This window comes from Canis aureus, chromosome 4 (assembly GCF_053574225.1).
Source record: "Canis aureus isolate CA01 chromosome 4, VMU_Caureus_v.1.0, whole genome shotgun sequence".
Lineage (NCBI taxonomy): Eukaryota > Metazoa > Chordata > Mammalia > Carnivora > Canidae > Canis > Canis aureus.
In genome coordinates, this window is record NC_135614.1 from 15,828,146 (window position 1) to 15,856,072 (window position 27,927).

The window sequence follows — 27,927 nt, forward strand, 5'->3', positions numbered from 1 at the left end:
CTATGTGAAGCCCTCAGCACTGTATCCAGCTCATTGTAGGAGCTCAATTGATACTGGTTTCCTTCCCTTTGCTCAATATACAATAGAAGGAATGGAGCCCTTTTATACTGTGGAAACCACCTAGCTTTATCTTATATTCCTCATTTGATAGATCACGTTTCTAAGCTGTAGGTTTTTACTGCCTAGTAATAAGATACGCTTTTAATTGGAAGTGTGTTTTGACTATCGATTCCATTTTTTTTTAATGAGTATCAGTAAATTATAGTGTTTAATCCCAGAAGCCCAAGAGTGAGACCACCTGGGTTCAGATCCCAAGCTCATCACTTACTAACTTGGACATGATCCTATTGCTGTCACCCATCCCCTGTGTGCCTCAGTGTCCTCATCTCTAACACAAGAATAATCACAGGCCTCACTAGCTTGTGGACAGAAGACGAGATAATACCTCAAAAAGTGCTGAGAACGGAGCCTGGCTACATCATAAGCACTCACAGAAGGCCAGGGGCAATACAGATTAAAACTGGAATGATTTTATGATTTCAAAAAGCCATTCAATTAGAGATTTCATCAGAACTTGAGGCTCAGTCTAAAATTTGGCAGTGAGAAATGATGACGACATAAAGTTTCACAGGATGTTCACCTTAATATAATGAGACAAAGTACCAAAGTTTGAAAATATCGTCAGTAAAAATTCTACATGGAAAAGTGTTTTAGTACCATTTCTAATACCCCCTTAAAAAATTAAAATCTTATCTAGAGTCTAGAGGCTCCAGTTGAATGAGTTGTACAGGAAGTTTTATTTTTTCCAGAACCAGTCTAAAGATATTAACCTCGCATGTTCACTTGAGAAAAGAGGTTAAAGAAAGCCCTTGCAGGAGGATACAATTCCCTTTTATAAATAAGCATAGCCTTTTATATTCTTAAGGCCTGGGAAGGAGACGCCGAAGGGAAAGAGAAAGAGCGGTCAAAATCTGAAATGGAAAACAATGTCGAATATGTGGGACATTTTTATTCATAACATTTCCCCAGCGCTTGCCCTCTTCTCTCCGATGTTAGATACGGAGATGTAAAGAATATCGGAATGTACACATTCCCCATGGGCGCACTTGAACTCAAAAGTCTGACCCTTTGTACTTCCCCCTTTTACAATTAAAATAGCTCAGCAACTTGGCGTTATATTTAACAACCATCAAAGGCCTCTTGTAGAACATGGCAGTGAGGAGGGAACATTGGGTTAGCCACTCAGTTTTTCGAGGCCCACATTCGCCTAGAGTGTGGAGGAATGACATCTGGCACAGTGGCCGCCATTAGTTTTTTAATTATGGTGCTTTCCACTTTAGTCTCCATGGGTTTTTAGCTGACCTCTACTCTTTCCTTTGTGGCAAGTTTAGATCTTCTATTACGTTCTCAGAGCTGACTGAAGAGCCAGGAGCCCTCGTTAAGGAGTGGAATCTTTTGTTTCCTTCTGAGGGGGTATCTGGGCATCACCGTCACGTGACAGATCTTGCTGTTATTCCTGAGGCCAACATCCTCTGGCATTGACATGTGTTTTTTCAGGTTGCTGGAAATAGTAGCAACAAGCTAAGTTTACTATGAAGAAATAAACTTTCTTTCATGTTGATACAAAGTGCAAAGTATGGGACTCTTCATTAAGAAGACAGGGTTTCATCCAATGACCTTAACAGGTGGCGGCCCTTGGGAAAATGAATGTGGACAAAAAAGCAACGGAATGGTACCACCAGATCCCAACACTGTTTCTGGTTTCACATCAACATGCTTGTAAGGACTCTAACAGAGGCTGGAAAATTTGGCAAACCATGGCCCCCTCACCACCTGTTTCTATAAATAAAGTTTTATTGGAACACAGCCATACCCATTCCATTACATGTCTGTGACTGCTTCTATGCTAGCTGAGTGTCTGCAACAGAGATTATCTGGCCCTAAATCCTGCAATATTTACTACCCGGCCCTTCACAGAAAAGTCACCACCCAATGGTATTCAGTGTTGCCGCTAAAAAGCTACTTCAGGGCAAGGTTATTTACTGGTTCACCCTTCCCACACTGTGCAAGCTGTCACTGGCTGTGTCTGTAAGCGTTCCGAGGCTGTACTTGATTTGATGTGGCATATTTTTCCCCCACTTCCAGGTGAAATGTGAGGCCAGGTCAGCCTTGTCCAAGCCGAAGAATAACCATAATAACTGTAAAAAAGTCTCAAATGAAGAGAAACCAAAGGTTGCCATTGGTGAAGAGTGCAGAGCAGATGAGCAGGCCTTCCTGGTGGCACTCTATAAATACATGAAAGAAAGGAAGACGCCAATAGAACGAATACCCTATTTAGGTTTTAAACAGAGTAAGTATGCTTGTTTTCATTTCTGAAATATCAAAACTGCTCAGATTCTTTAAAGTGGGGAAAAAAATTGACTCAGGGTTATGTTGAAATCCTAATGTGGGGATGATGCTCTCTCTGTTTATACTATATCTACAAATCATCCAGGCCACGGATTTTTCTCCCTGCCCCTTCCCGCTACATTGTTCCCTACTGGGGCAGTTGCAGTGAGATATTTATAGGCTTGAATCCACTGATTATGACTGGAAATAGACATGTTGAAAGTTTCTCATTTTCTGTTTTGTCAATCTTGAGTGTCTGCAACGCCTTTCTTCTGAGATAATAATATGACGTAGCTTTATCAGACACAGATGTTGCCTGCAAAAAAGGCAGCTTTCAAGAGGAAGACATTTAAAGGTGGACAAAACAACCAGAAAGCAAAAACGTATTTCCTAGGCCCCAAATTTGTGAAGAGATAACAAAAACCTGACTTCACAGGAAACCCGAAATACACAGATGGGAACCGAAAGCCCAATTTTGGATTACTTTGATGTAGACACTTAAGCATCATAATACATTTTTAAGTAGAAAAGGAAACTCACAGCTGAGCAGAATTCCATAGAAAAAGAGAAGAAACCCAGATCCAGCCCTGATTTCACAACCGAATATATATTTTGCCTCTGTCTGGATTTTGTAGCACACAAAGCAATGAGCCCCTGGCTTGAAATAGTATTTTCTCCAAACGTATCTTCCTAGATTAAAACCATGTGTCATTTTGATGAAGAATGTCAAACCTGTATGTTTTACATAACAATTTACATACCTAATAGCAATTGGCACTGATTGCAAGAGAACCCTCACAGCCATTATAAACTTATATAACTACGAATGATTACAATGTTTGTCTGAAAACTGGTTGCTTGAAATAGAAGTAAAATTAATGTACTATGAACAGCTTTGTTGCATTATGCATTGGTTCAGATTAAATCAAGGCCGAGGCAGGGCTCTTGATAGCTTTGAAATAGTGCAAGGTTCAATGAGGCTTTTCCAACATGTTGTGTCAAAGAGCCTTTTTTTTTTCTTTTAATTTTAATTTTATTCTTCATTTCCCTTACCAAGGAATTACTTGAAATTCAACTTTCCCCTCTTGTAAAAGAGTCAAAGCCATAGCAGTCCCATTCCATAGTATTTGGGACAAATGAGCAGGATTGCTAGCAATTTGGCTGAGTTGTTTAACAGCATAAATGTATGCAAGCCCCACAAAGAGAAATCTGTTCGAAAAAGGTATATATTCGAAATATCACACAGGCAAGTGAGGAGGAGACTAAGTGGACTCAGGACTCAACCCTTACTGAATGAGTATCTTCCTTCCCTTTGATCTGTTTTATCACTACTACTTCAAGGGTAAAATATGTGTTTTCCTACTTGTTACAAAGGCACCATGTGTTAGTGAAATACGGTATGAGTTCTTAATATAGTGCTGCCATCAGACATTTCTACTAGAAAGGTAATCGTGTATTAAAGTGGCTGTTATTTATTGATTATGGTAAATTCTTATCTGAAGGAAGCATTATATAGTACCCTTTAATCAATGGCTTCTTTCTAAGGGTTGAACAAGACCAACCCTAATTTTGAAATCTCACACTTTTCCCAAGGACGCTGTAACTTAGCTTCTCTGGGTCTGCTGATGGCAACATGACTAAAGCTGTGTTATCCTTTATCCCCAAAGTAGAACCATTTCCGTATTTGTGACTGTTTCTTAAGAAATATTTTAAGTGGTAATAATATATCCTGTTGTCAAATGCCCTTTGGCAAATTGTTTCCTAAGAACTTAGCTCTCTGGGGTACTAGTTTTGTTTTTGCATTTTTTTTTTTCTCTTTCTCATTGAAAACAAAACAAAACAAAATGTTTTAATTGACATTTCTTGGAAGTATGTTAATGCAATGCTTATCTAAATACTTATTGTCCCTCTAACAGTTAACCTTTGGACTATGTTTCAAGCTGCTCAAAAACTGGGAGGATATGAAACAGTAAGTGTTTAAGCAACTTAAATGAAATAATTTTGCAATCTAACTCCCCCACCCCTTCTTTGACCAAAATGGAGAAAATGTAAAAGCAAACCATCACTGACTGCCTTCTCAAATGGCTCCACACTTTTGGGGGTTTATTGGGCCGCTTTTGGAAATGATCCCAATTAGTTCCAGGTTTGGCAAAATTGTAAACTTGTCATAAAAACTACAAGTGGAAAACATATGTAACTCTCCCCTGTCAGGGAAATTAGTTGGGTCTGTAATTTTTTCCCATGTTGAGAAAGGGCTATTATTGTACAACAAGCCAAGATTGCATAAAAGAAATTTCCCTTGGCAACATACCTGACATCTGTTCATGTCTAATATGGGAAATGTATTAAAGGCTTTCAAAAGTAATCAGTATTGGCCATTAAGGAATAGAATGCAGCAGAATCTTCTCTTATTCTAGGGCAAGGAAGCTTTATTAGACAAGGGTCAGTGCCGCATAAACAGGAAGTTATCAAACTTATTCAGAACAGGCTCTGACACTCTTTATCAGCTAATTCTAACTGACAGGAATGGCTTATTTTTAGCCCACAGGAAAATTTGATGGCCACGGGTTTTACAGCATGTATTTTGAACCAATAAAATGTTAGAGCAACAAACTAAGATTAAAATCTTGAAAGAAGAAGAAAGAGCTGTATTAATATAGCACGCAGAGATGAAATCTGTAATAAAATCAATTGACATAGGAAGATGTCGTCATTGGAAATATTTTCTCCTCCACACAATGATCAGATTAAGTTGTGCAGTCTCTTCTGCAATTGAATAAGAAATTATTTTTTTCTTTCCTCACAAAGTAACCTGGGATATCTTTATATCACAGTAAAATGACAGTATGAGACACAAAGTCAAGAAAATGAAATTCATTTTAGCCCCACCATAATAACCAGTGTTTCTTGCCAGATATAGCATATTGTTCCACAAACTAATATAATGGTTTGATGTCAGGGGTTTGGAATGGGAAAAGATGGCTAGCATGAAGTGATTCAGATAATCTGGTATTTACTTTAGAGATACCTGCTATGAATTCTGACTCAGAACTCTAAGATGTGAGTAAATGTGGGTGTAAAATGTTTGTGTAAGACCTGGGATATACATACCCGTATATAAAGCAATATAAAGCTCATATGAAGCACTATAAAATGTGTGTTTCAGAGACATGAATTTACTTAAATACTTGTTTTATCAAGTACCCTGGGTAAAAATAAATAACATAATTTTTCACTTGGTTGGATCTGTTGATAAGACAGAGAGATTGACTTCTTGCCATGGTGGCTTCATACTTTTGCAAAACCTTAAGCTAATTCTAGCTTTTGTCCATGTGAAAAAGATAACTTATTCAGAGCTAGTCTCATGGCTGCAGGAGTCAGCCCCCTAGCCTAGATTTTTTAAGTCTAACGCTTGATATTAAGAATAGGAATGCACATTTGTATGGACTGCAGATAAGTTACATGATACTGTACAATATTATGAAATGTCTTTTTTTAAACCCAGAAATGTATTGTTGTCTACTGATAGGGAGAGTGCCAACAAATTTCACAGAATCCGTTTTTCCTGCTTCTTTGTATCCTCTGTATCTTCACAAGGATCTGTTTTCCCCCCATGCAACAGCAAGTGGGTGTAGAATGCACAAAAGAAACTTCTGATAAGTTTCAGGGCATTTTCAGTATTCTGAACCCATAATAGTTTTTTTTTTCTTTTGTTGAAGGAGTAGAAATAACAAATGACCTCGCAATCAGCAGATCACCTGAACACACATTTAGTACGTCTTATGTGTTCGAGGCATTGTGTGGGACGCTCTGGAGGACGCAATAATATCTAAGCCAGTGGTTCTGGTTGCTTGCTGTCCAGGAGAGGCAGGGATTATAATTAAGAGACAAGGTAGAAAAAGATCCGTTCCGTGATCAGGGAAAGTACTACTTCATTTAGAAATGAGGGAAGGAGGACTTGTGGCTCTCGTGCCATCTGAGCAGAATTTTGGAGAATAGATGGAATCTAGATAGGAATGATCATGGCCTTCCAGGAAGAGAAAGCCAGATGGAGAAATCAGATGTGGAGGTAGAATGATGTTGGACATAGAGAGTTTGAGTAACTTAAAGTGGGTGACTAGGTGGCTGGGACAAGTGACCTCAAAGGGGGGTCCAGAGAGGATGGAGCCCTGTGAGAGGAGCTTTTTGGTTGGTAGCCCCTGGAATTATTCTGTAGTCTGGCTGGGGGTGGGGGTGGGGGTGGGGGACGAGTGGCGTATAGGAGATTGATAACAAGCTAAGTTACGTTTTGCCACTTGTTCTGCCTTCACTGGGTGTAGGTGGAGCCAAGTGGAGAGAGGCTGGGATGGGGGCATGTGGGAGACTGGATCGCATCTGCTCCCCATCTGCTGATGTATGAGCTGCAGGCCTCTCCAGCCAAGCCACAGAGAGGACTGGCAACCCCTGGAAAAGCTGCTTCCCTCCTCCTCTCCCTATTTACCCATCAACTCCCTCATTGTTCGTTGGGCCCCTGCCATTCCTCACCTCCAACGTTTTCATCTCCTCTGAGGCAGGGAATCTACTTAGAAAACATATTTCTCTGTTCGCTATAAAATCTACATCCAAGGTCATGAACTGGCTGAAGCCGGTTGGTCGGTTGGTCAGATTTTTCCTCCCTCCCTCCCTCCCTTCCTTCTCTCTTCCCTTTCCTTTTTATCTCCTTAATGCTCCATATGATCTTGCTGTCCCTATGGGCAGGGAAGTTTGCCACTCCCGTGCTACTGGAAGCTTTTGAATCCCCCAAGTACAGGATACATTTTTCTATTGGTATATGTTGACCAATAAATGAAATGAGATGTTCACTGAGGATTCGATTTTGAAGTCGGTCCAGCAGGTGTATGAATAAGATCCCGTCCAAGGGCTTAAGTTGTATCACTGGGTTATTGAAAGACATTTATCTATGCGATTATCTGATATCAGAAGCAAGTGCAGATTTGTCATTAGAGCTCAAAAGAGATCTTGGAATCTTCTAGATCCGTGGTTCCCAAAGGCTACTCAAGAACTAGGGCTCAGATTTTCAGAGGGGAACTTTGTAGTATTCAGAGCTGTGTAGACGTCCACCCTGAGATATTAACTCTGCGGTGGGCCCTGGGCCTAAGAACCCAAGAATCCTGTTTTCCCAGCACTCCGGGTGATGTCAATTCAAAGCTAGTGGTAGCAGTGACCACTGGCCCTCGTGGCTCCTTGCTTCACGGTGTAGACCCATCTAAGTCAAGCATCAAAGATTAGAAAGTTGTCTTCACGCTATTACTAAAGAAGCCCACCAGAATATTACCCTTTCTTTGGTTCCGAAGCAGCACAGAATTTCCAATGAAGGTTTTTCCATTTGGTGAAGCGGTAATCCAACTAAGTTGGGACTCGATAAGCCATTTTCATTTTGAATGCGGGAAAGCATAGCATTGAAACCTTTTCTTGTTTTGCAAATTGGCCTTGTATTTACCCTGCTCCAGTCCATACCCTCATTTTACAAATCAGGAAACTGAGGCACAGCGAGGTGAAATGAGTCACAAGGTGTCGTTGTGGGCTTCTTCGGATTCTGACTTGCAGAGAATGTTTGTGCACCATTGCCATTACCTCTGTAGCAACACTGGGAGGAAAGAGATGCATTAAATGACCCTTCTCTGTCCTTCCACCCCCAGAAGTCTCCTAGGTGTCTACAATGCCTTCTCCCTCTTTGGGGTGATATTTTGGGAAAAGCCACTAATAGCCTACCTTTCAGTCGGTTCTTTGTACCTACCCCGAACCTTACCAGGCACACTGACTACTAGCTGAGATTATCAGATTCTTGAGAAAAATGTGTGAACCTAGGAGATGGGTCGAGAGGGCTGCATGATGAAAACATTCAGTCATAGTAAAACCTTGCAAGTTGAAAATGTGTAGATGTATTTCTTCTGCTGTTAACTTGTGATTGGATAAAGACATCTCTCTGGAATTCCTTCTGGTTTTAAAAAGAGGCCATCTTAATTGGCTTGTTTTTGTTTGTGGTTATAAACTATTCCAAACCTTCTGGTTTGAATTGTGGATTATGGATTATTTCATTGCAGCCCTTCACAACCCTCAAATTGAATTAAAACAACAACAACAAAAAAAGAGGAGCAGAGGTTTTATTTTAAGCCTTTATAAGCATTTGACTAATGACTATATTCAGTTCTCTTGGCCTCCTCTGCCTTTGCTGGATTGAATTTGTGTCTCTGCATCCTTAGGTTTAGAGATCCTACAGGGCTTAAATGGATTTGATTCCCTAAAAAAATAATATCCTGGCATTTTGACTGGCTGGCAGTGAAGATCCTTCCTCTACAATCATACATCCAACTTCTCCTTCCAAGCATTTTAGAGTGTAGGTCACCTGCAGTTGCTGAGGGAGAATGGGATAAAGCTGCATTGAGCAGCGGGCAAGGTCTTCACTCTAGTGTCTGGTGAAGCAATTACAGCTTGAAGAGTAGCTTGGGGTATTACCAGGATGCAGCGTGTTGAGGGTGGTTTGCTAACGTGATTTCCATTTGGGTAACCATGTGCTGGTGAACCAGAGGCAATATTTGGAAAGAAGGTAGAGTAGGGAAATGGGTCTTGAGAAAACCTTGTTCTAGAGGCAGAGGACCACGCAAGCGGTGCCTTCCAAGAATGCCCAGTTAGCAGCTCCATCTCTCTCCACGGATGAGATAGGACCATTATTTCTCATCTAGAGGAAGAAGTCACATGTCTCTTTGCTGGAAGGATTAGGCTTTGACACCAGATTCTGGCTTTGACATCATTTCGAGACATCCTCTGAATCTAACCCTAGTAAACTGGACGGACAAAGCCTCTTGCTTAATTCAGAATTCTCGAGGCCAAAGATGATGTCATGTAGTTTTGAAAGGCTCCAGTTCCTGGAGTACTACCAGGAAAAAAAAGTCATCTTCCTTGAATTCAGTCCGCCCTCAAGGTGTCCCGAGAAAGAGGCTGTTTCTCAGAGCAGCCTGGGCAACACTGTATGCAGGCAAATGTTCCTTTTGACTTCACATCTGCTACATTCTTAAGCCATAGACACACTAAAGTCCTGCAAGGTTCCTGATTGCCGTTTCCTAACCAGGCCACAAAAATTCTAAGATTATTTCATCCCTGCAACCTCAAAGGTAAAGAATGCAAGGCTCCAAGGCCATGTCTTGGGTTAAAATAGTTTTCCAATTTTTTTTTTTTTTTTTTAAGGACCAGGATAGTTTCATCAAGTAAACTATAGACAAGACAGATTTCTTTCCCACCCCCTGGACCCGTTTTCTTGGCCGCGGTGTGGAGGTTAGTTTCAGGCCACCTCTAAAACTGGCTTCCAAAGAGTGATTTGAAAACCACTATATTTAGAAGCAATGAACATACACAAGCATAATGGGTATGAGTGCTTTTCACTAAGTTTCTTGGGTCTTACTCACACCAGGGAAAGGAATAACTGACAAGTGTCTTCAAAGTGAGATGAGGTCTCCATGCATGAGATTGATTTGCTTTCCTTGGGTGTGGTCTGCTCAGTTTTTTCTCTTGCTTTGTGATTAGTCATATGGGATCATGCTTCCTGCTAAATTATGAACCATTGAAAGTAGTAACTTCTCTTTCTTTTTTATAGTATCTCCCCACCCTCAACCCTCCATCCTCTACTTGCTCCCTCCATGCCTCTGTACCTGGCACAGTGCCCTAAAATAGCAGGCAGTAGGTGATGGGTTGATTGTCATGAATCCCTATCATTTCAGTGAAGATCTTGAAGGAGATGACAGGGGAAGCACAACCCGAGAGAGATCATTGCTTGAATGAATTTGGCCATTTTCTTTAGGAAACAAAGAGCCAGAGTTCTTCGTATCCTTAAAAACCTAAAATAACAGAAGGTCAAATTGAAACACGAACATGACCAGGAGTCTCCGGCTTAATGACAGTTAGTCAAACTCACCCCGTGGCTAGATCAGACTTTCCACCTGAGCGGAACCGGAGGGCTAGCGACTACTAGGTAGACATTGGGTTTTCCCAATTGGGGTTTTAAAGATAACGCACATTCTGGACAGCAGAATAAAAAACCTAAGCAAATGCACGCTTGGGCATGATGAAAGCATACTAGTTCAGGAGGCACACTTGTACAGGTGAGAGCACAATGCCCAGTAGCTGGGCCAGGAGCAACTCTTGTGCCTTTCCTTTCTCCTTTTGGACTCTCGGACCCACTGTGGGTTTGGACCACGGGAGGATTTAGATGTTTCTTGCCTTGCAGCCTGTGGATAGCACTTGAATTAAAAGCGCATCTGGACACAAAAAATGGAGATGTGTACCCAGGAGAATTGTGTACTTAAAAGCATAAAAGCGTTTAGCAGTTGGAAAGAGCACATTTTATGACTTTCCTGTGGAAAGAAAATATCTCAAAATGGCCTGATTCATCCAGGCTGGCCAGTGGAAGTTCAGTAAACAGGGACCACTTCCTGGAAGGCCTGGCCCTTGTCTTTGCTCCAGATGAACCCTCACTGGTAAAAACTGTATTTAAACACCAGAAACTGCTAGCAAGGGTTATCGCAGACCCCTCGCCAACCGTACATGGCTTACTATTGCCAAGTAATCCTTGATGCTGGCCCCCTGCTGCCATAGTTTCAGTCCTAGAGTAAGGAAGATTTTTTCCCCTCCTTTTGATAATTCATTATTTGTTCTTAAAGAATTTTGTCATTTCTGTGAAAGGCAAGTGTTGACTAGGATACTACTTCCTAGTCTAGATGATAGGGTATAGGAGTGGGGCGCGGTCAGTTTCCACACATTAAGTATCCCATCATCAGTGGTCTCTGTTCATTACATTTTTCACAACCTTTATTATTTGGTTATATGTGTGGTCCTTTGTCTACGGTATCCCTCCCCCACCTCAACCCCACATGCTAGGATGTGGTCATGTTGGATGTTGGGTCTGGTTTTCACTGTTGCTTCCCAGATGCTAGCATATCACCCAACACGTAGGAGGTGTTAAAGAAATGTTTGGTGAATAAATGGTCAAGTGAATGGATGGATTTGAATATAATTGAGAGTGATTGTGATTCAGTGGTGAACATAATAGAGAACCTCTGTTCTAACAAGATACACAAGTGGTCAGGGTAGAAGGAGCCATAGTTTTGCTGGATGCAAGTAAACTTTCAGAGCACTGTTAACCTAACCCCCTTAGATTCTTGCTGACCTTGTCGCTGTGCTATTTCCCCACTAGTAAGAGACCCACAGCTCAAAATTGAGAACTTATAGCAGAAGCTATGATTTCCACAGTCCTCTGCCTCACGTGAAGCACACGATCCCCAGATTCTGTATTATCACCCTGCTATACACGTGGACCATTCACCAGCTCATTCTGGTGGGGAGGTTGTTTTGATGTATGAAAAAAAGTCTGCTCTTGGGACATAAGACATTGGTGTGAGTCCTGACATGGCCATTCTACTGCTGTGTGTCCTTGAGCAAGGTGTGCAACCTCTCTGTGTCTTACTTCCTTCATCTCTGACAAGATTCCTATAATCTACCTCGGGTTGATGGGAGGATGAAATGATACCATGCATGTGAAAATACTTTATAAAATATGAAATAGAGTGCACGGAAGAGATACAAAGATGACAAGAGTGGTGATTTCCTCTGAAGTGCATGTAGGGACATACATAGGCTATTTCCTGACCATTCCAGGCACGCCAGGGTGCACACACATCATCTGAGGGAGGGAAATACGGAGGTGTGTTCAAGGGGCCTCAATGTTCTAAGGGCTTTGAGGAATAACATAGACACGTGGGAGGGGATCCTGTTTCGCTTCTTCCTTGACACAAATCTTGAATAGACCAGCCTGAAAGCATATTATTTGAAAGATCGGAGGGAGCTTGTATTTAAATATAAAATAATTACTAAAATATGTATTTTGAGTGTTTTGAAAGGGGTTTGAAACCATTTATTATAATCTAAGCCAAGCTCTAAATAAAGGAAGATTTTATTTCTAGTCATACCTGCCAGTAGATGTAAGACGTGGTTCTGTCTAGAGAGAACTATTGAAACAAATCGGTTCAAGAACGCTTCGTGGGAAATTGAACAATGCAAACCTCCCATTGTCTGGAGGTTGAGAAGGGCTTATAGAAATAAAGGGGGTTTTATTTGAAATGGAAAAGGTGCCATTTACCCTATAATATTTAGCCACCCCTCCCCTCCTCGTTAGATTACAGTTGACAGAGCCCCTGTTTACAAGTTGAGATTTTTTTTTTTCTCTCGGATTAATGCCTTTAGCCCGTAAGTGAACTCCGCTGGCAGCTCTGCGGGGCTATTTCAAAAGAAGCCTGGTGCTCTGATTGCAGCCAGTGCCACTGGCACCCCTGCCACGCCCTGCCCCCTGCACATTCCATTAACAGAGTTTTCCTGTAACTCTGTTTAGAAAGGTTCACAAGGACCTCAGACTGTGCTCTGTCTCCTGGTTTCAAGGAAATGCTAGACTCGCTCGGATGTAGTAGATGACGTGGTTTCCCCAAATTCATCATTTGCCAGATCATGCATCTGTTATTTTGTAAAATCTTAATTTATGTACAAAAGTAAAATTAAAGAAAGAAATTAAACAGGACCATAATGTGCCTCTCGGTAGTTTTGCAAGCTGCCCGGTTTTATTCACCCAGCGCCACAGTAGACGTAGCTTGTGTTTTCCCTTTGGAATTTGTTTGGTTTCGTAGGATTTGATGGATAACCCGTTTTGCTGACCTAAGTGAATAAAAGTAAACAGGTTGCAACGGACACAGTTTCAGATTTTGGTTTTGTCTTGGTGGTTAGAGGAGCTGGCATAAAAGTATCCCGGAGATGACTGCAAATTCCATAAGCAATTTGATCAATTTAATTAACTTATGTAGTAATCTTATTTAGTGTTTAAAGTAGTCAACGCATCACATAGGTCAAAAATCAGAAGATACAAGAGGAAGCTTGGTGAAAAGCCTCTCTCTTTTTCTATAATCTTGGCCACCCAGTTCCCCGCCCCTTATACAACCAGTGTTAATTCTGATTATTTTAAACTGACACTTTAGCTGAAATCTTACTTTATGGGGTGCTTTATCACATGACCTAAAGGATCAGAGTATGAGTTTGGGTCCTTGAGGGGAAAGAGCTGCATAAAATATCTAGGGAGATGCCTTAGGTGAAATGCTCTAAGGGTGACAAAATATAGAGCCCAAAGCAGAATTCTATGTTTATTGTAAAGAAAAGTACCACGAAAGAGATCCCACTGTGAAACCCCAAGTCTCCCCATACCCTCCTTTGGACTTCTGTGTCTCTGGGTTTCCAGAACAGACTGTCCTTTTCTGCCTGTTGCATATGTATTGAGTCCTGGCACTGTGAACCTCTTATGATGCAAGATTGAATTTCCCATTGCCATTTTTTCAGATAACAGCCCGCCGACAATGGAAACATATTTATGATGAATTAGGCGGTAATCCTGGGAGCACCAGCGCCGCCACTTGCACCCGCAGACATTATGAAAGGTAAGAAGCCCTTTCTTGGAAAGCCGTTGCTTAATTAAAAGTGTGTTCATTGGAAGAGGCGTCTGGTGAAGGATAAGATAAGGGGAAGTCTAAAGGACCTTTCTGGAAATAGAAAATATCCTCTGGCATTTTACCTTGCATACCGCCTTGTGATTTTTTAGGGGACATGGCTTTCTCTAGTTACAGGGGCTAAAATTAGATGTTTTTTTCTGTTTGGTTTTATCCTGTGATCACCTATTTGACAATACCTCCCCACCCCCCACAAGCCTGGATTACTCAGTGTGTTCTCCATAGGTTCATTTACTACAAGAACCTTCAGCTTCTGGCAATCATAAGTCTGCAGTGTTACTAGGAGGTTGCCATGTAACCGTATTGACATTGAAATGTATTAATGTTGAATGTATTAATATTGAAAAGTAAGCATTTCTTTAATAAGGAAATTGGCCCCAGATAAGATCCATTGTTTTTTTGCCATCTTGGTATCTTTTCTTCTACGGCTCTGCTTTTGACCAAGAAAATCCTTTCTTGCCAAGCTTTGCGTGGTTCCATTTTCTAACAGTTTCAGCTTCTCTCAGAAGGTAATGATCATGCAAACAAGAAGTAATGCCGAATTAGCTACTATGACGGTTGTATCCACAGGAGTGTTTCCTCTTTGCACTAGGACTGTTGTTGCCCACAACAGTGCAGATCTGCTAGCAAATTCATGCATTATCCTTGCTCTGTGCTCCCACTCCATACTTGATTTGTTAAGGTCGCGCCAACTTCTTTATCCCTGGTCTTTCCCTGCTGACATGTTGACTGAATCAGCAACCTGGTTTCAGATTCAGAGCTTGTAAGATCCAAGTAGAGATGTGTGTGTGTGTGTGTGTGTGTGTGTGTGTGTGTGTGTTAATAACGGTCATGAATGGAATGAAGTCAAGACCCAGATGAACAAACAGGCCAGTCGGCTTGCTAGTTTGAGAGGTAAAACAGAACTGCTAAGTGTAATAGTTGCTCTTTACTATTCCAACTTCAACCCAGATGCTCAACACCCGCCTTTGCATCCTACAAATGCATCTTCAGATCATGTTATCTAGTAGATCAACTCTTAGTCATATTTTTTGAGTTCAGTTATATTTTTATCTGTGTTGCATTTAGCAAAGAGCCTCTTTTAGTATAGCCATTCAGTGAAACTTAGAATAGTTTTTGTAGGAATAATCATAGTAAACTGGGTTGGGTTTAGTACCCCATGAATAATCCCCACAAAGTATTCCCAAGAGATTGCCTTACATGTTGGGGTTATGGTCCAAAAGAATTTTTAAAAATTGGTAACAGGAATTTGAATTATTACTCGTTTTCAGTACATTATATCAACTTTTCAAATGTGAGTGTTATTTCTCTCAGTATTTAATAGAAAACCTACATTCTCACTGTACATCACAGGGACACCACTGAAATCCTCGTACAAAATAGTATCCATATCTCAGGTGAGTGTTGTGTAAAGAGCGCTTGAGGGAACACATTTGGCTGGTTTTGACTTAGGAGTCAAGGCTTTAATCAGAGCATTTTCATTAGAAACACTGTATTTTCGAAGGACTTCTATTCTGATGGGAAACCCCCCCCTACCCCTATCTGCAAATGTTCCCAACACCTGAACCATCAAACTTCAAGGACCAGATAGCCATTAAAATTCACAAGAAAGAGTGTATCCCAACTGTTAGCTAACTTATCCAGTTAAAGAATGAAAATTAATCAAACATATTACAGAGCTATCACATGGTAAAAAACAGATTGAGTTTGGGATAGAAAAAGGATTGGATCTAATAGTAGAGTGAGTGTGTATGTGTGTAATTAACTCAAGCAGTTATCTGGATAAAAATAGCCTCAATCATCATCATCTTTTTCTCCTTCTTCTTCTTCTTCTTCTTCTTCTTCTTCTTCTTCTTCTTTTTATTTATTTGAGACAGAGAACACACAAGCAGGGGGAGGGGATAAAGGGAGAGGAGAAGAAGACTCCCCATAGATGTGGGGCTTGATCCCAGGACTCTGGGAGCATAACCTGAGCCAAAGGCAGGTCCTTAACTGACTGAGCCACCCAGGGGTCCAAAGAGCCTAAATCTTAAATGAAATACCAGTATATATTCTTTTGAAGATTGTGTACTTTGTTTCATGATCTACCTCACCTGGAGTAGTAGCATCCAAAATGCCTTCAATCAGTCAAATTGGAAAATTCTAGTAGAGATACCTCAAAGTTTACTGAGAAACATATTTAAGATTCTTAAAAAATGTCTCTTCTCTCCTCATTCTTGGGAGTAAAAGGAGTATTTCATAAAGGTTAGATCTCCCACTGGATTATATTTTTTGAAAAACTATGTCACTCCCTCTGCTAAATCTGGAATTTGTTGGGTCAGTGTGTATCAGGATACAGTAAGGAAAATAAGAACTACACTAGGTATTCAACAAAGAGAATCTATTGAAAAAAAATGTCGTAAAGTGCAACATTAATATAGAGGTAATAACCACAGGTTCCCTAGGACCAGGAGAATAGGGTAAGAGGGTTAGGGTGTTGCCACCTAGAAGTTTAGAGAGTATGCCTCACAGAGCTGGGGTTTAGATCCCTCCTGGGGACAGGCTCTCAACCAGTGCTGGTCCTTACTGAGCCCAGAGGTGGAGCACCGAGGAGCTGCTCTCAGACCTGAGGAGGCGGTGCTCCCTGACTGGTGTTGGACCTCAGAGCAAATGCCATGAAACTGGTCTGGGATTGTTGACAGGAGCTAGAGGCTGGAACCAAATGCTGCTGCTAAATTACTGTTGGGTTGGCCCTGAAATGAACAGCAAGCAAAATAGAAGTCCTTCCTCCCCTCCCTGGTTGGCTAGGGCCCCATTTACAGAACCCCAAAAGGAAGACAGCTGACAAAAGAGGCCTGTCATCTGCAGAACCCTGGTCCCAGAATCACCAAGCATAGCAGAGTAGATTTGGAGCTACGACAATAGTCAACTGCCAAGTGGGCCCCCCAACGTGGAAATCCCTGCACAGATTCAGAAACTCCAGTTACAACAGGGTGATTAGCAAGGTCCTTTACCCTTCCTTGTATATCCTTTCATCATCTGGGCTCCTTTCACATTTCTGTGATCAGATACCAAGGATGTCTTGAATGACTAATAATTAATAATAGTGAAGTACTAAAATTGGCAGAAATTGACTTTAAAAAAAGAGAGAGAGACTCCAGGGAGCACCTGGGTGTCTCTGTCAGTTAAGTGTCTGCTTTTGGCTCAGATCATGATCTCAGGGTCCTGGGATTGAGCCCCATATTGGGTTCCCTGCTCAGTGAGGAGTCTGCTTTTCCCTCTCTCCCCCTTGCTCATGTTCTCTCTCTCTCTCTCTCTCTTTCAAATAAATAAATAGAATCTTTAGAAAAAAATGAGACTCCTCTTATAATTATACCAGCCTCACTCATTTTGCACCAATCATGATCCGAAAGGACTCATCCCTGCTCCTGTGTGTTGTGGTGGGGAGAAAAATCTGGGGGCAACTACTCTAGGTGTCTTACATCTTTCTCTTTAACACTTCTCTCAGAGAAGGGCAGAGGACACTCAGATCTGTCCCAGGGACTAGAAACAGTTCTGCTTTGGTCAGAGAAGAGGCTGGAGCTCTTGGCTGAATCCGTGCTTAAAGACTTGGCCGATCACTTTCCTTCTTGCTAGTTACAGGCTGTGCTAACACAAAACAGAGTGGCCTAGATTGGTGAAGGTTCACCATTTTCAAGAAGGATCAAGAAGTAAGAAAGACAAATATCAGGATGTTGCGGGCAGACATCTCGTCCGGAGATGCCCATGGACATTTTTCATACCTTTCCCCATCAGATCAGAATGACTGGGTTGCTCCTGTGCAGCCAGTCATCTGGTCTCACTCTTTTCACTCCGGTGTACAGACTTGATCCCTTTCCCCCTTCCCTATCGCCAGCTTTGCTTTCCTAGAAGATGAAGAAGAAATGAGTGATCTGTGCATTATCCTTTGATTTATTTTTCATGTGGTGCGGTTCGTGTTTCCAGTAAATGTTTTCATTTTCCAACAAGAAAAAAGTAGCCGGGGCCTCAGTAAATATTACTTGTATATTTAGTTGAGCACTTTTGGTTTATTAATGAGTGTAATAATGAAAGTGTGGGTTGTTGAAAAGAATCAATGGGTGTTTTTATTTAAGGCATAACAGAAATGGTACAATGCCTGTGAATGCATCATTGTCGCTGAAGGCCTGACTCGTCCAAACTTGCCTCTGATTGGTTTAAATCAAATAGGTCCAGGCACTTCATAAAAATGTCTTTGTCAGCCTGGTTTTGCTTCCAAACCTATTCATCTCTGTCAGTTTTTAATATTAGTACCAGGCTCCTGGCCATAGTCCATTAGTACTGTACTTAATTGCTCATGTTACAGCTGATCACCAATATAAAAAGCATTCATGTTTCCCCATCGCGAGACCGTTGCTACGTGGATGTCTCAAACTCAGTAAAGCTCATGAAGTGTGATTATTCTGGACACTTCTTGCTCAGGATATATAGTCAAGCTACCAGAGGTTGGAATGCAAAGAAAAAATGCCCACTGTCAGCTGGGTGGGACCTTTCTAAGTAGAACACTTTCTTTCTCATCCATCTCTGCATTGAAGGTGTCCTGAGTCACCTTTATGAGTAAAGGAACAAAAAGGGAAGATGGTTATTTTTATAGAGTCCTCTCAGCTTGATTTTCTGGAATAGTAATTCACCTTAAAGACTTTGTTTTCACATGCAGATTTGTTTTCTTTTTTAGAAAAATGTCTTTTAAGCACATGCCAGAGGGGGACAAAAAATCTTCACACAGAATACCAGATTACTGGTTTGAATTTTCCTGGATAAATTGCATGGTGTGTGTCTGAGGAGCACATGAAGTTGTTATTAAGGATGGAAAAAGGAGCATTAAGGCAAAAGGACTTTATGATGTGCTTTGCCGGGTATTTAGAAAATCAAAATCATAAACAAATGTATTTGCTTATGGGGAAAATGGGCAATTATGCTTCATCTTCTTATGTACGTAATGCCCAATTTCAAATTCTAACCTTTGGCTTTTCCCGTAAGCATTCCCCAGGCAAGACTGTCCTGCTGCAGGGCTGGGGGAGACTTGGGGGGACCCGAAGCCAAGCCAGATGCATCTGGGTAGAACCCAAGTGACAGTCTGCTGAACCTCTTGCCTTTCTCCTCTGAAGGTAGAAAAGGCAGTGTGTGGGAGGTTCACGTTTTGAGGAAGATAAATATGTGCTTTAAGGTAAATGCCAAAAAGATATCAAGTTCTAAGGAACTTGACTAATCATGTCATGAGGAGAAAGTCAAGGGGGAAAGTAAGGGGAGTTGCAGCTCTCCCTATGTCCAGGACACAATTTGATCTATTCTTGCTCATTTTGATACCCTTGAAGTTAATCAGAACCCGATTCAGAAAGATACAGGCAGGGTCTCAGCATTTTAGATCTGAGAGGTCCCTTAGTCATCCTCTACACCAGTACTAGTCTGTGAGGCTAGTGAGGCTTTCTGGCCTGTCTGTGCTCCACGAACAGAACAGTTTACAAATAAGCATTGTTACACTTATATAGCAATTTGCCAGAATAATTTTATGTCCATTGAGACTAATAAAACATTGGGGGTATTTTATGTGCCTTGCTTTAAATTTCATTGTTTTACTAATCATTTTCATGAATTATGAATTTAACAAAAGTGTCCCGTCAGCAAGACAGAAAATTTAGAAACCCAGTCCTTCATGTCAGGTCATTGAAGAAGCACAGCTCCACACCACTGGTCACAAACTCAGATGTTTATGGGGGACATAGCATAGGTGGATGCAGGTGGCCAGGTAGGAAAGTAGGAAGCTGGTACATACAGCCGAGCCAGAGAGGTCCAGTGGGATCTGCCAACACCATTGCTTTGGGCAGATAGAGTCTCAGTGCTGTCAGACTTTCCATGGTTTCTTGATGACTTTCATGTGAAATCACCTGATTTAAAAATAGTAGATCCAGTATTTCTGAAAATATAAGTTAAATTAAACCTACCTTTGGGCAAAAGTAGCCTATAGGCTGTCAAGTTCTGTGAGGACTGAACCAACTTTGGCACTGGGCTAATCCAGTCTCTGCTCAAATGCCCTGCGGTTGAGGGGTGAGAAAGAAGAACCATCACTGAACGTGCTTTTCATCTAAACACTCTTCCACATACTGAGCAGGACACCTTCTGTGGCTTCCCAATGACCCTACCTTGCCTGTGGAGGCTGACTTTCTGTGCATGCCATTTCCTTGGTGATGGGCCTCCATATGTTTGGCTCCCTTCTCACTTCAAGTCCTCCTATTCCATTCAGCCAAGCCTCAGAGCACGATTTATGGATTTTCACCAGCTTGGCCTGCTGTCATGTAGATGCCTCCAATTTGTGTCACTCAGAATACCCAGAGCGATTCCAGATGTGGCATATAGTACTTCTTGGGATGTAGCAGTATCAGTCTATCAACATAACCTAAGATTACATTTGAAATTGGTAAGAAGCCCTCCTAGTTGCTGGGTTATTTTTCTGAGGTACGATAGATTTGCCATTTGAGCAACTGCCGTTTTTCCTTTGCTTCTGCCTTCAAGAGCCAATGGGTATTTTTTGAGTGTCTACCACTTGCAAAGCACCCTCTGGGATAATGAAAACGTATGAACCAAAGAGTTTGGAATAAGGCTGGCAAACAATGAGGAAGTGCCCATGCTACCAGAGAACGCGAAGGAAACACGATGCTGGTTTCCACAAGCCCAAGTTCAGCTTCAGAACTCTCCTCAGTATGGCACGCGCAGGCCATTACCACTGACTCATTAGAACTGGAAGTTGCTGTGATCCTTGGCTTACCTAACATCATACAATCCAACTCATAGTCCATACATATCTGAAAGAGAGTTAAATTATTTGAGGTTATAAAAACTTCAGGTCTAAAAGAAATTGATACAAATAACAAATTCAATAGGGATCAAAGAAAGAATAGAGAGAATTTTCAAGCTGGAATGAGCAAAGTCTTCAGGAGGATCTACAATTTTGACTGGGTCTTAAAGAGTTAGGTTATAACTTTAGAGATCGATCATCATACATTGCCTAAAATGTTCAGCTGTTGAATTTGAGACTGATAAAGATACTAATTTTGAGGGCAAGGATCATGGGCTATTGGTTTCCTGGAGTCTCCCCAGTGGACCCAGGAGAGTGTCATGAACATTTCAGGGACTCAGGAAATTGGGATTGAATGAATTAAATTAAATTTGAACAAAAAGGATGGTTTTCTCTAGGGAATGTGTGTTAAGAGGTAAGGAATGAGGTGATGGAAGAAGCGATTAGGTGAGTACTAAGGCTGAATTTCTGAATTGGATACACCGATGCAGGTATTACAGTTTACCTTTATAGTGCCTATTGACTGTCTTGCCCTGAGGTCCAAAGGGTAGACCCTGTTCCATCTTCCCCCATGGGCACCCATAGTGGGGTTGAGCAGTCTATGGACTTGCAACTCCTTTCTAATCATCATCTCAATGATGGGGGCTCTGGCCAGTGGGCACAGCAACACCTCTTCAATACTGCCACGCATGCCCTCTCAACCTTTTCTCCTAAACCCACAGAAGGCCTCTGGCTCTTAGCAACACCCAGCGGTCAGGGAAATCTAACAAGGCACCAAGATTCAGACAGGCTGAGGCATAGCCACAGCCCTTCTGTCTACACCCCACCAAGCTTGTTCTTGGGGACCTACAGAATTTCTCCCGAAAGGACGGTCAGTTAACTTCATAAGCAAAAGCCTCCCTCTGTATCCCTCAGAGTGCTTAAAGTGCTCTGCTACCTTTCCAATGCCTGAGTATTTCAAAAAACTTCTTAAAAGGAAAACAAAGCCCTTGCCAGGCCCTGGAGTAGAAAAACTGGTTTCTGTTTAAAAAAAAATAAACAACAGCCTTGGAAAAAAAATCTCTATTTAAAAATTCTTAAATTTGCCTCTAAATGCAAGTTGTAATTAATAGAAGTTGGAGTTTACACTATAGAGTGTAAAAACACCCTCAGGCACAAACTAATCAAGTGTGTGTGTCATGCTGTAAACTACAGCAAGTTCTTTGTTTGACCCAAAAAAAAAAAAAAGCTTGCCAAACAGCAGTTTTTCTTTGTCAAGCTCCTTTATTGTCTCATTTTCGTTTTCTTCCTACCTCCCCCCTAACTCACCCCTTTGAACCTGGCTATAGTATTTAAGAAACTTTTCAGGTCCAATGTTTTATTGATAGTTTTCATCAAGCATGAATTTAAATTTGAGAATAGATTAGGTGTCTTAGCCCCTTTTCTTTTTGATAAATAACAAGAGGTTTCTACTTATGATTTTCTGTCCTCAGGGCTTTATCATTAAGATTAAATAACTGTACTCTCAAGCATGCCACTGCACAAACATCTTTTCAATTACGTGAGTAACAGATGCCTTCACAAAGGAACTATTGAAAATTCAGAGAGCCTGTTTCCAAAAAAGAAAGAAAAAAAGTATCAGATGACAGAAGAATGTAATTGTTTACCATTAAAATATATCCTTAACTCTTCCACTGAAAACCTCTTGGAACATTTTGTTTTTAGATGAGTTATTACAAAGTTCGATCAAAATAATAAATGTTTGGGGGACCTGATGAACATTTCAGAAGCTCCATAATCCATGCTATCTCACATACATGGGACCTAAATGCAATAGTTCTTTGCCTGTTTTTACATAATGAACACTGCCTGCCTTCATTTCTGGGGTGCTTATTCTGTTGAAAACACTGTAGTTGTATTTGTCTATTATTCTTGAAATAATGTTCATCCGCCCTTGAAATGGATCCGCGCAACTTGATTCTGAGTCAGTCATTGTTTTCTCATCGAGAAGAATAATTGCCGCCACCTTTGCTTGCTGGCATTGTGGAGGGCTGGGTGCTGCTTTGGGTCTATGCCCTCTGTCGTGAGCGTGTATTTTAATCCCTAGGGGCATAATGTCAGCCTTTCTTAAATCCATTCCAACTTTCTTCAGTGTGGTCTTAAGTTGAAAGACATGGGGCTAATGTCAGTCTAGACCCTCACGGAAGTGGCAAGGAGGCACCCTAGAAGCAAAGCCCCTGAGGAGCTTTCATTCTAGATGGGGAAGCCATGAGAACCTCAAGTGTGTGGTAAGATTCAGTGCTACAGGCTGAAATCCACGGAGGATATATTATTCTTAATTTTCTCTTGCCCTCCAACATCAAGTTGGGCCTGACCTAACCCTGAGTTACCACCTTTTAGAGAGTCATGACATAGTTATCCTGCTGGCATTTTGTTAGAGGAGAATTGTGCCAAGTGCCCAAACCACAGGGCTGCTTCTGTTGTAACGGGCTGACTCCTTGTGGAATGGCCACATGAGTGTTTTATAGGACTACTGCTTCTGAGAAAAGGAGAACGCTCACCCTGATTTTTTAGTGCCTTAAGACATAGGATTCTCTTAAGCCAGGGGTGATCAGTTCGTTCAGTGTCTCCTCGGTGTCGGTACTTTTAAGACAAGGTATTTAAATGCACTGCTACCCTGCTGATATGAAAGCAGCTCAGAGAGGCAGGTAGATCTGTGTTTGAACTCAAATTTTGACATTTACTAGCTGCATGCCTTTGACTAGTCATTTAATTATTTCACTCTGAACCTCAGTTTCCTCAGCTATAAAATGAGGATAAAATAAGGTATCTGGACATACATCTTTTTGTACTGGTTGCAACTTAAGATATACAAAACGCCTGGTATTGACAGGCACTTAACACACGGTGGCTACTATTAATATCATTATACCTAATCAATATATGAGAACAATCAGAAGTTGCCCTCCCCACCCTCCCACCTCACCTTTTAACCAAGGTCCCCATAGACCAATGTAACTCCAGTTCAGGGGGCCTCTCATCCTCGAACCACCTCTCTCACATTGACAATCATTTATAGGAATCAAGCCACCGTCTTGCTGGGGCTTTGGTCCATGAACCCTTTTTCTCTTGTTTAGTTAGGGTTACAGGCACTCCAGGACCATAGAGGAAGGTGTCAGAGTCATTAATGGGCTGAAGAAACAACCCTCCCACCACTTCCAGGGGCAAATGGACAGTGTTAATGCCCTCAAAAAAAGTTTCTTGTTCATCTTCTAATGCCTCTTGAGTAGGTAGTGATAGGCAGGTCATTTTCCCAAGAAAGAGCTTTTCTAAAGACTAGTGGCCGTATAATGCTGTTGATAATAATGTGCCACATACCTTTTGGGTGTCTTACACAGAACACAAAGATGCTATTTACTACACCCACTTCCTTATTAAAGAGCTCGGTACAATTTACCCTTGGTGAGCTCACGGGCTAAGCTAAGTCTTCTATACAGAATCCACACTGCGTTTTCCCATTGCTTTCCTGTCTCCCATGAGTCCTGCCATAGACTCATCCTCCATGACCTCCATGTCAGCATGGACTCTCGCTCCATGGCTTGATGGTCAAAGTCTTCAATTCACCTCCTCATCTGTTGGAGAAAGACACCGGAGACCTCTTTCTCAGCTCTCATGGTTACTGATATTTTGCTCCTCATACTCTGCACACTTTTTTTTTTTTTTTCTGCTTTACAGAAACTCACACCATAAAATCAAGGAGATCTTTACCCAGGGCCCACATCTTTCTTAGATGGAGCTTGGCTTTTAAAAGAACAGGAACAAAGTTTCTTTTGTACCCAGTGAGTGTTGTGCCCTCCGAGGAAACATCCCGCTTCTGTGTGTGCTGCCACAGCACATTTGTGTATTTGACTTTTGTTTTGGTGCTGTCACCTAAATGCTCTTCCACCATTTTTATGGTCTTGGTCTGGGCCATTTTTATGGTCTTAGTCTGGAACCCTGAGAGGTGAACAGTATGTGAGATTAGAAACTTTCTGTTCTTCTTGGAACCTTAACCAGTGTGCATACATCATCTTCGAAAAAGAAAAATATACCTTCTATTGGCTCCATATTTGGTGAAAGATTGCTTCCCACACTTCACAGTGAAGTTATATTTTCAATTTCTGGCTGAGAAGGGAAATGTCTGGCCAAGCCTTAGAATTTATCAACCCTGGAATCAACTTGGAGGTATAATGACTTCATTTGGGATCAGATCAGGTCCGAAACCCCAGTGGAACCAATATGACATTTCTTTTCTACGACCGTGAAAAAAAAACCTAATATGTATAAGAATAGCAGTAGCATTTTTGCCTTGACATGCACACCAACTTTATTTCCCTGTGCCCCTAAGATATTCTGTTCTAAGGTCACCAGCAGATCTTTGGGCCTAGACTTTTTCACAGGTTTGATGCCACGAGAATGTCTATAAAGTAACTAAGGTGAGTTCGAGAATCAATTTCAACCCTAAAAATTTCCTACTTCTTTCCCCAACTCTCCAAATTGAATCAGTTCTAGACAGTATTATAATACCGTTTTGCAGAGTTCTATAAATAGATGGATTCTCATTTCTTCTCCTAAGCACTGTTTGCTCAATGTTTTGGCCCAAAAGTTCAGTCATTCCACGCAAGCATTAATCAATACAGAAGATTATTAGTGGTTACTCGTTCAGATGAGATTTGACATTATTTTCCCTCTGCCTATGGTGAGGGAAGGGGGAACGCTGCCTAATAAAGATGAAGAGTCTTTCTTCTTTTGTATGAAATGCAAATGATGAGGACATGTGCCATATACAGTTCTTGAATGTGAGGCTGCCGGTTTTTGTTAAGAGAAGCAAGACCCTGGAGGATTTTAGAATTTGTAAATATAAAATTATCTGCCTTGGTGTTTCAAAAAAAATAATAAAAGGGAGAAAGAGTTGGCAGGTTGCCAGATTACTTACATTACAGTAATAGATTTGCTGACCCCTGACTTCTGCTGTAGAGAAATGTATTGAATTTTTCATAATATCAGATGAGGCCGATCTAAAAACCTAGTATACGGAGCACCATTATTTAACTTGAGATTTAACAAAGCCGAAATCTTTTCAAAGCAGCAATTTCTTGGATGATGATAATTTAGTGGCTCAGATGCTAATAAATCAAGGTTATCATGCTATTGATTTGTTAATTTTAACTCGGGTTGATTTTGAGTCGTCTTTATTTAAAAAAAAGAAAAAGAAGGAGAAGGAGAAAAAAAATCTTGCTTTCACAGTGACTGAATTTAATAGGAATCTTGGTGATAGCAAAAGGCTCCCCTACTGTTTCTGCTTTGGGGTGGAAAATGTTATTCTTGTATTATTCCTAGGGAAAAATAAAATCTCATGCTGCTACAAATCTTATGCCTATGGAAAGATGTTATTTTTTAATACACGATGGCTTACCTATTTCAGATCCATTAATGGCATCGTAAATAAGCATTTTGCTAATCTGAAATGTGAAATCTGGGTAATAAGAAAGGCCCATTTATCTGCCTCGCTCTCAATTCCCAGAGTAGATGTAGATCAGGGGTAAAAATCTCTCTGGATTTTCTAATGAATATATTGCTTCTCTTCCCCATTACTTCCACCCACCTAAAACCCAACCCACATTCTTAGAGTTGCAGCCCATTGAAAATATTTCTCCTGTGTAATGAGTTCTTGGGGGCTGGGGTGCATTTTTGCTGTTATCTGTATAGTTTAGAAACTGATTAAATCTTTGTCGTACTACAAATATTTGAGGAATAATCATCCGCAAGGCATAGGCATGTTGCATTATACTAGATTCTTTATACAATACGAACCTACTCAGCTTCCTGTATTGGGCAATGTTGGCCTTCATATTGGCTAACCTGTTTTTAATGGTATCACATGGACGCTGAACGTTTAAATGTTCAGAAACCTATAATAGCTCTAGTCCTCTCGCACTGTAAAAACTTCTAATAATCAAATGATAAGATCATATCCTGTGGGGTAATTGTGTTGTACCGTGACAGGATAACTGAAAAAACATTCAGTGAAAATCTCACCAAACGGAAATCACTATATGAACAGCGATTGTTTGTGTGCCGGGTGAGACCGAGCCCTGTTCTTCAGGGCTTAGCTGGTCATATTTCTACTTGTTTCCTTTTAGCTGCTGCCTTTCTTGTTTTATTTTGGGAACCTTTTTTCCCTGAGCCACTATAATTATCTTTCAGTGATTTAGAAGGGCGGGGGGGGGGGGGGAGCCACTCAATTGACCTTTATACACACACACACACACACACTCACTTGCTCACTCACTAGCTCACATATACCCTCCCTCTGGAAGCCTTGAACAAGCAAGGCCTGTGTTTGGATTCAGTTTTACCTTAGTCATGCCTCTTTCCAGATACAAGAAACATTTAATTCCACATTTCCTGCTTCTGGCTTTAGGCCTTTGACCAGCAAAGTGAAATGTATTTTTTACTGCTGTCGGCCAGCCAGCTGCTGAGTTGAGTGAAAAAGGAAAAAAAAAAAAAAAAAAGAAGAAAGAAAAAAAGAAGGGGGGGGAGAAAAAAGAAAGAAATGAAATGGAAATGTGGCCCTGCTTCTTGAATCTGCAGTTGTGTAAGGAAATTCAAGTGTCCTTGGCGCCCACCCCTCTGGGGGGCCTGGTGGCCCCAGGACAGTCAGACCCGGAGGTGAGGGGTCCTCTGCGGCCCACGCTGGGTGGGTCTCCCACCCAGTTCTCTGCCTCCTGTCACCCTCTCCCCACACTCAGAGGTAACACTACCGTGCTTCTCTGCCAAGAGAGCTCCTCAAGGTGTCGCCGTCTCAATTAGAGAATGGAGTCGAGGGCAGGGTGGTCCCAGTCCCAACCAGCAGCCACCACTGGAATACCCAGACTTCAGTGCTGCTCAGGTTCCCATGGCAACCAAACACAAGTAAAACAAACCTATCTGTCCCAACAATAAAAAATGTTTTCATTAAAGTCTATTTAAAATATTTTTTTCCAATTTAAAATATTTGATGTGTTTGGCTCCCAGACAGTAATCCCCAACCTGCTAAAGGGGATCGAGTCCCTGGCAGGACTGTGTAGATAAAAGGGATCGGGGTAACGTTGGGGACTTATAGACGAGACGGGATAA

The 27,927-nt window shown here is 41.3% G+C and overlaps 1 protein-coding gene and 1 long non-coding RNA gene across 7 annotated transcripts in view; one reads left to right on the plus strand and one right to left on the minus strand.

Annotated features, from left to right (window-relative positions):
• Window positions 1-27,927, plus strand: part of ARID5B (AT-rich interaction domain 5B) — a 178,767-nt gene that overhangs the window by 138,818 nt on the left and 12,022 nt on the right. For all 3 annotated transcript variants that reach the window (XM_077894648.1, XM_077894650.1, XM_077894649.1), the window contains 3 exons: window positions 2,146-2,350; window positions 4,305-4,357; window positions 13,795-13,892. In XM_077894648.1, the coding sequence (XP_077750774.1) occupies window positions 2,146-2,350; window positions 4,305-4,357; window positions 13,795-13,892 (356 nt within the window). The remainder of the gene's footprint in view (window positions 1-2,145; window positions 2,351-4,304; window positions 4,358-13,794; window positions 13,893-27,927) is intronic.
• On the minus strand, window positions 17,981-27,689 carry LOC144312233 (uncharacterized). Of its 4 annotated transcripts, XR_013377724.1 has the most exons (6): window positions 27,573-27,685; window positions 24,227-24,401; window positions 20,761-20,797; window positions 20,138-20,391; window positions 19,940-20,029; window positions 17,981-18,546 (listed from the first exon to the last, which is right to left on the minus strand). It is a non-coding gene; the product is annotated as an uncharacterized LOC144312233 (long non-coding RNA). The 4 variants fall into 4 exon arrangements; XR_013377722.1 differs by having other exon boundaries at window positions 20,138-20,797; XR_013377726.1 differs by lacking the exons at window positions 20,761-20,797; window positions 24,227-24,401 and having other exon boundaries at window positions 27,573-27,689.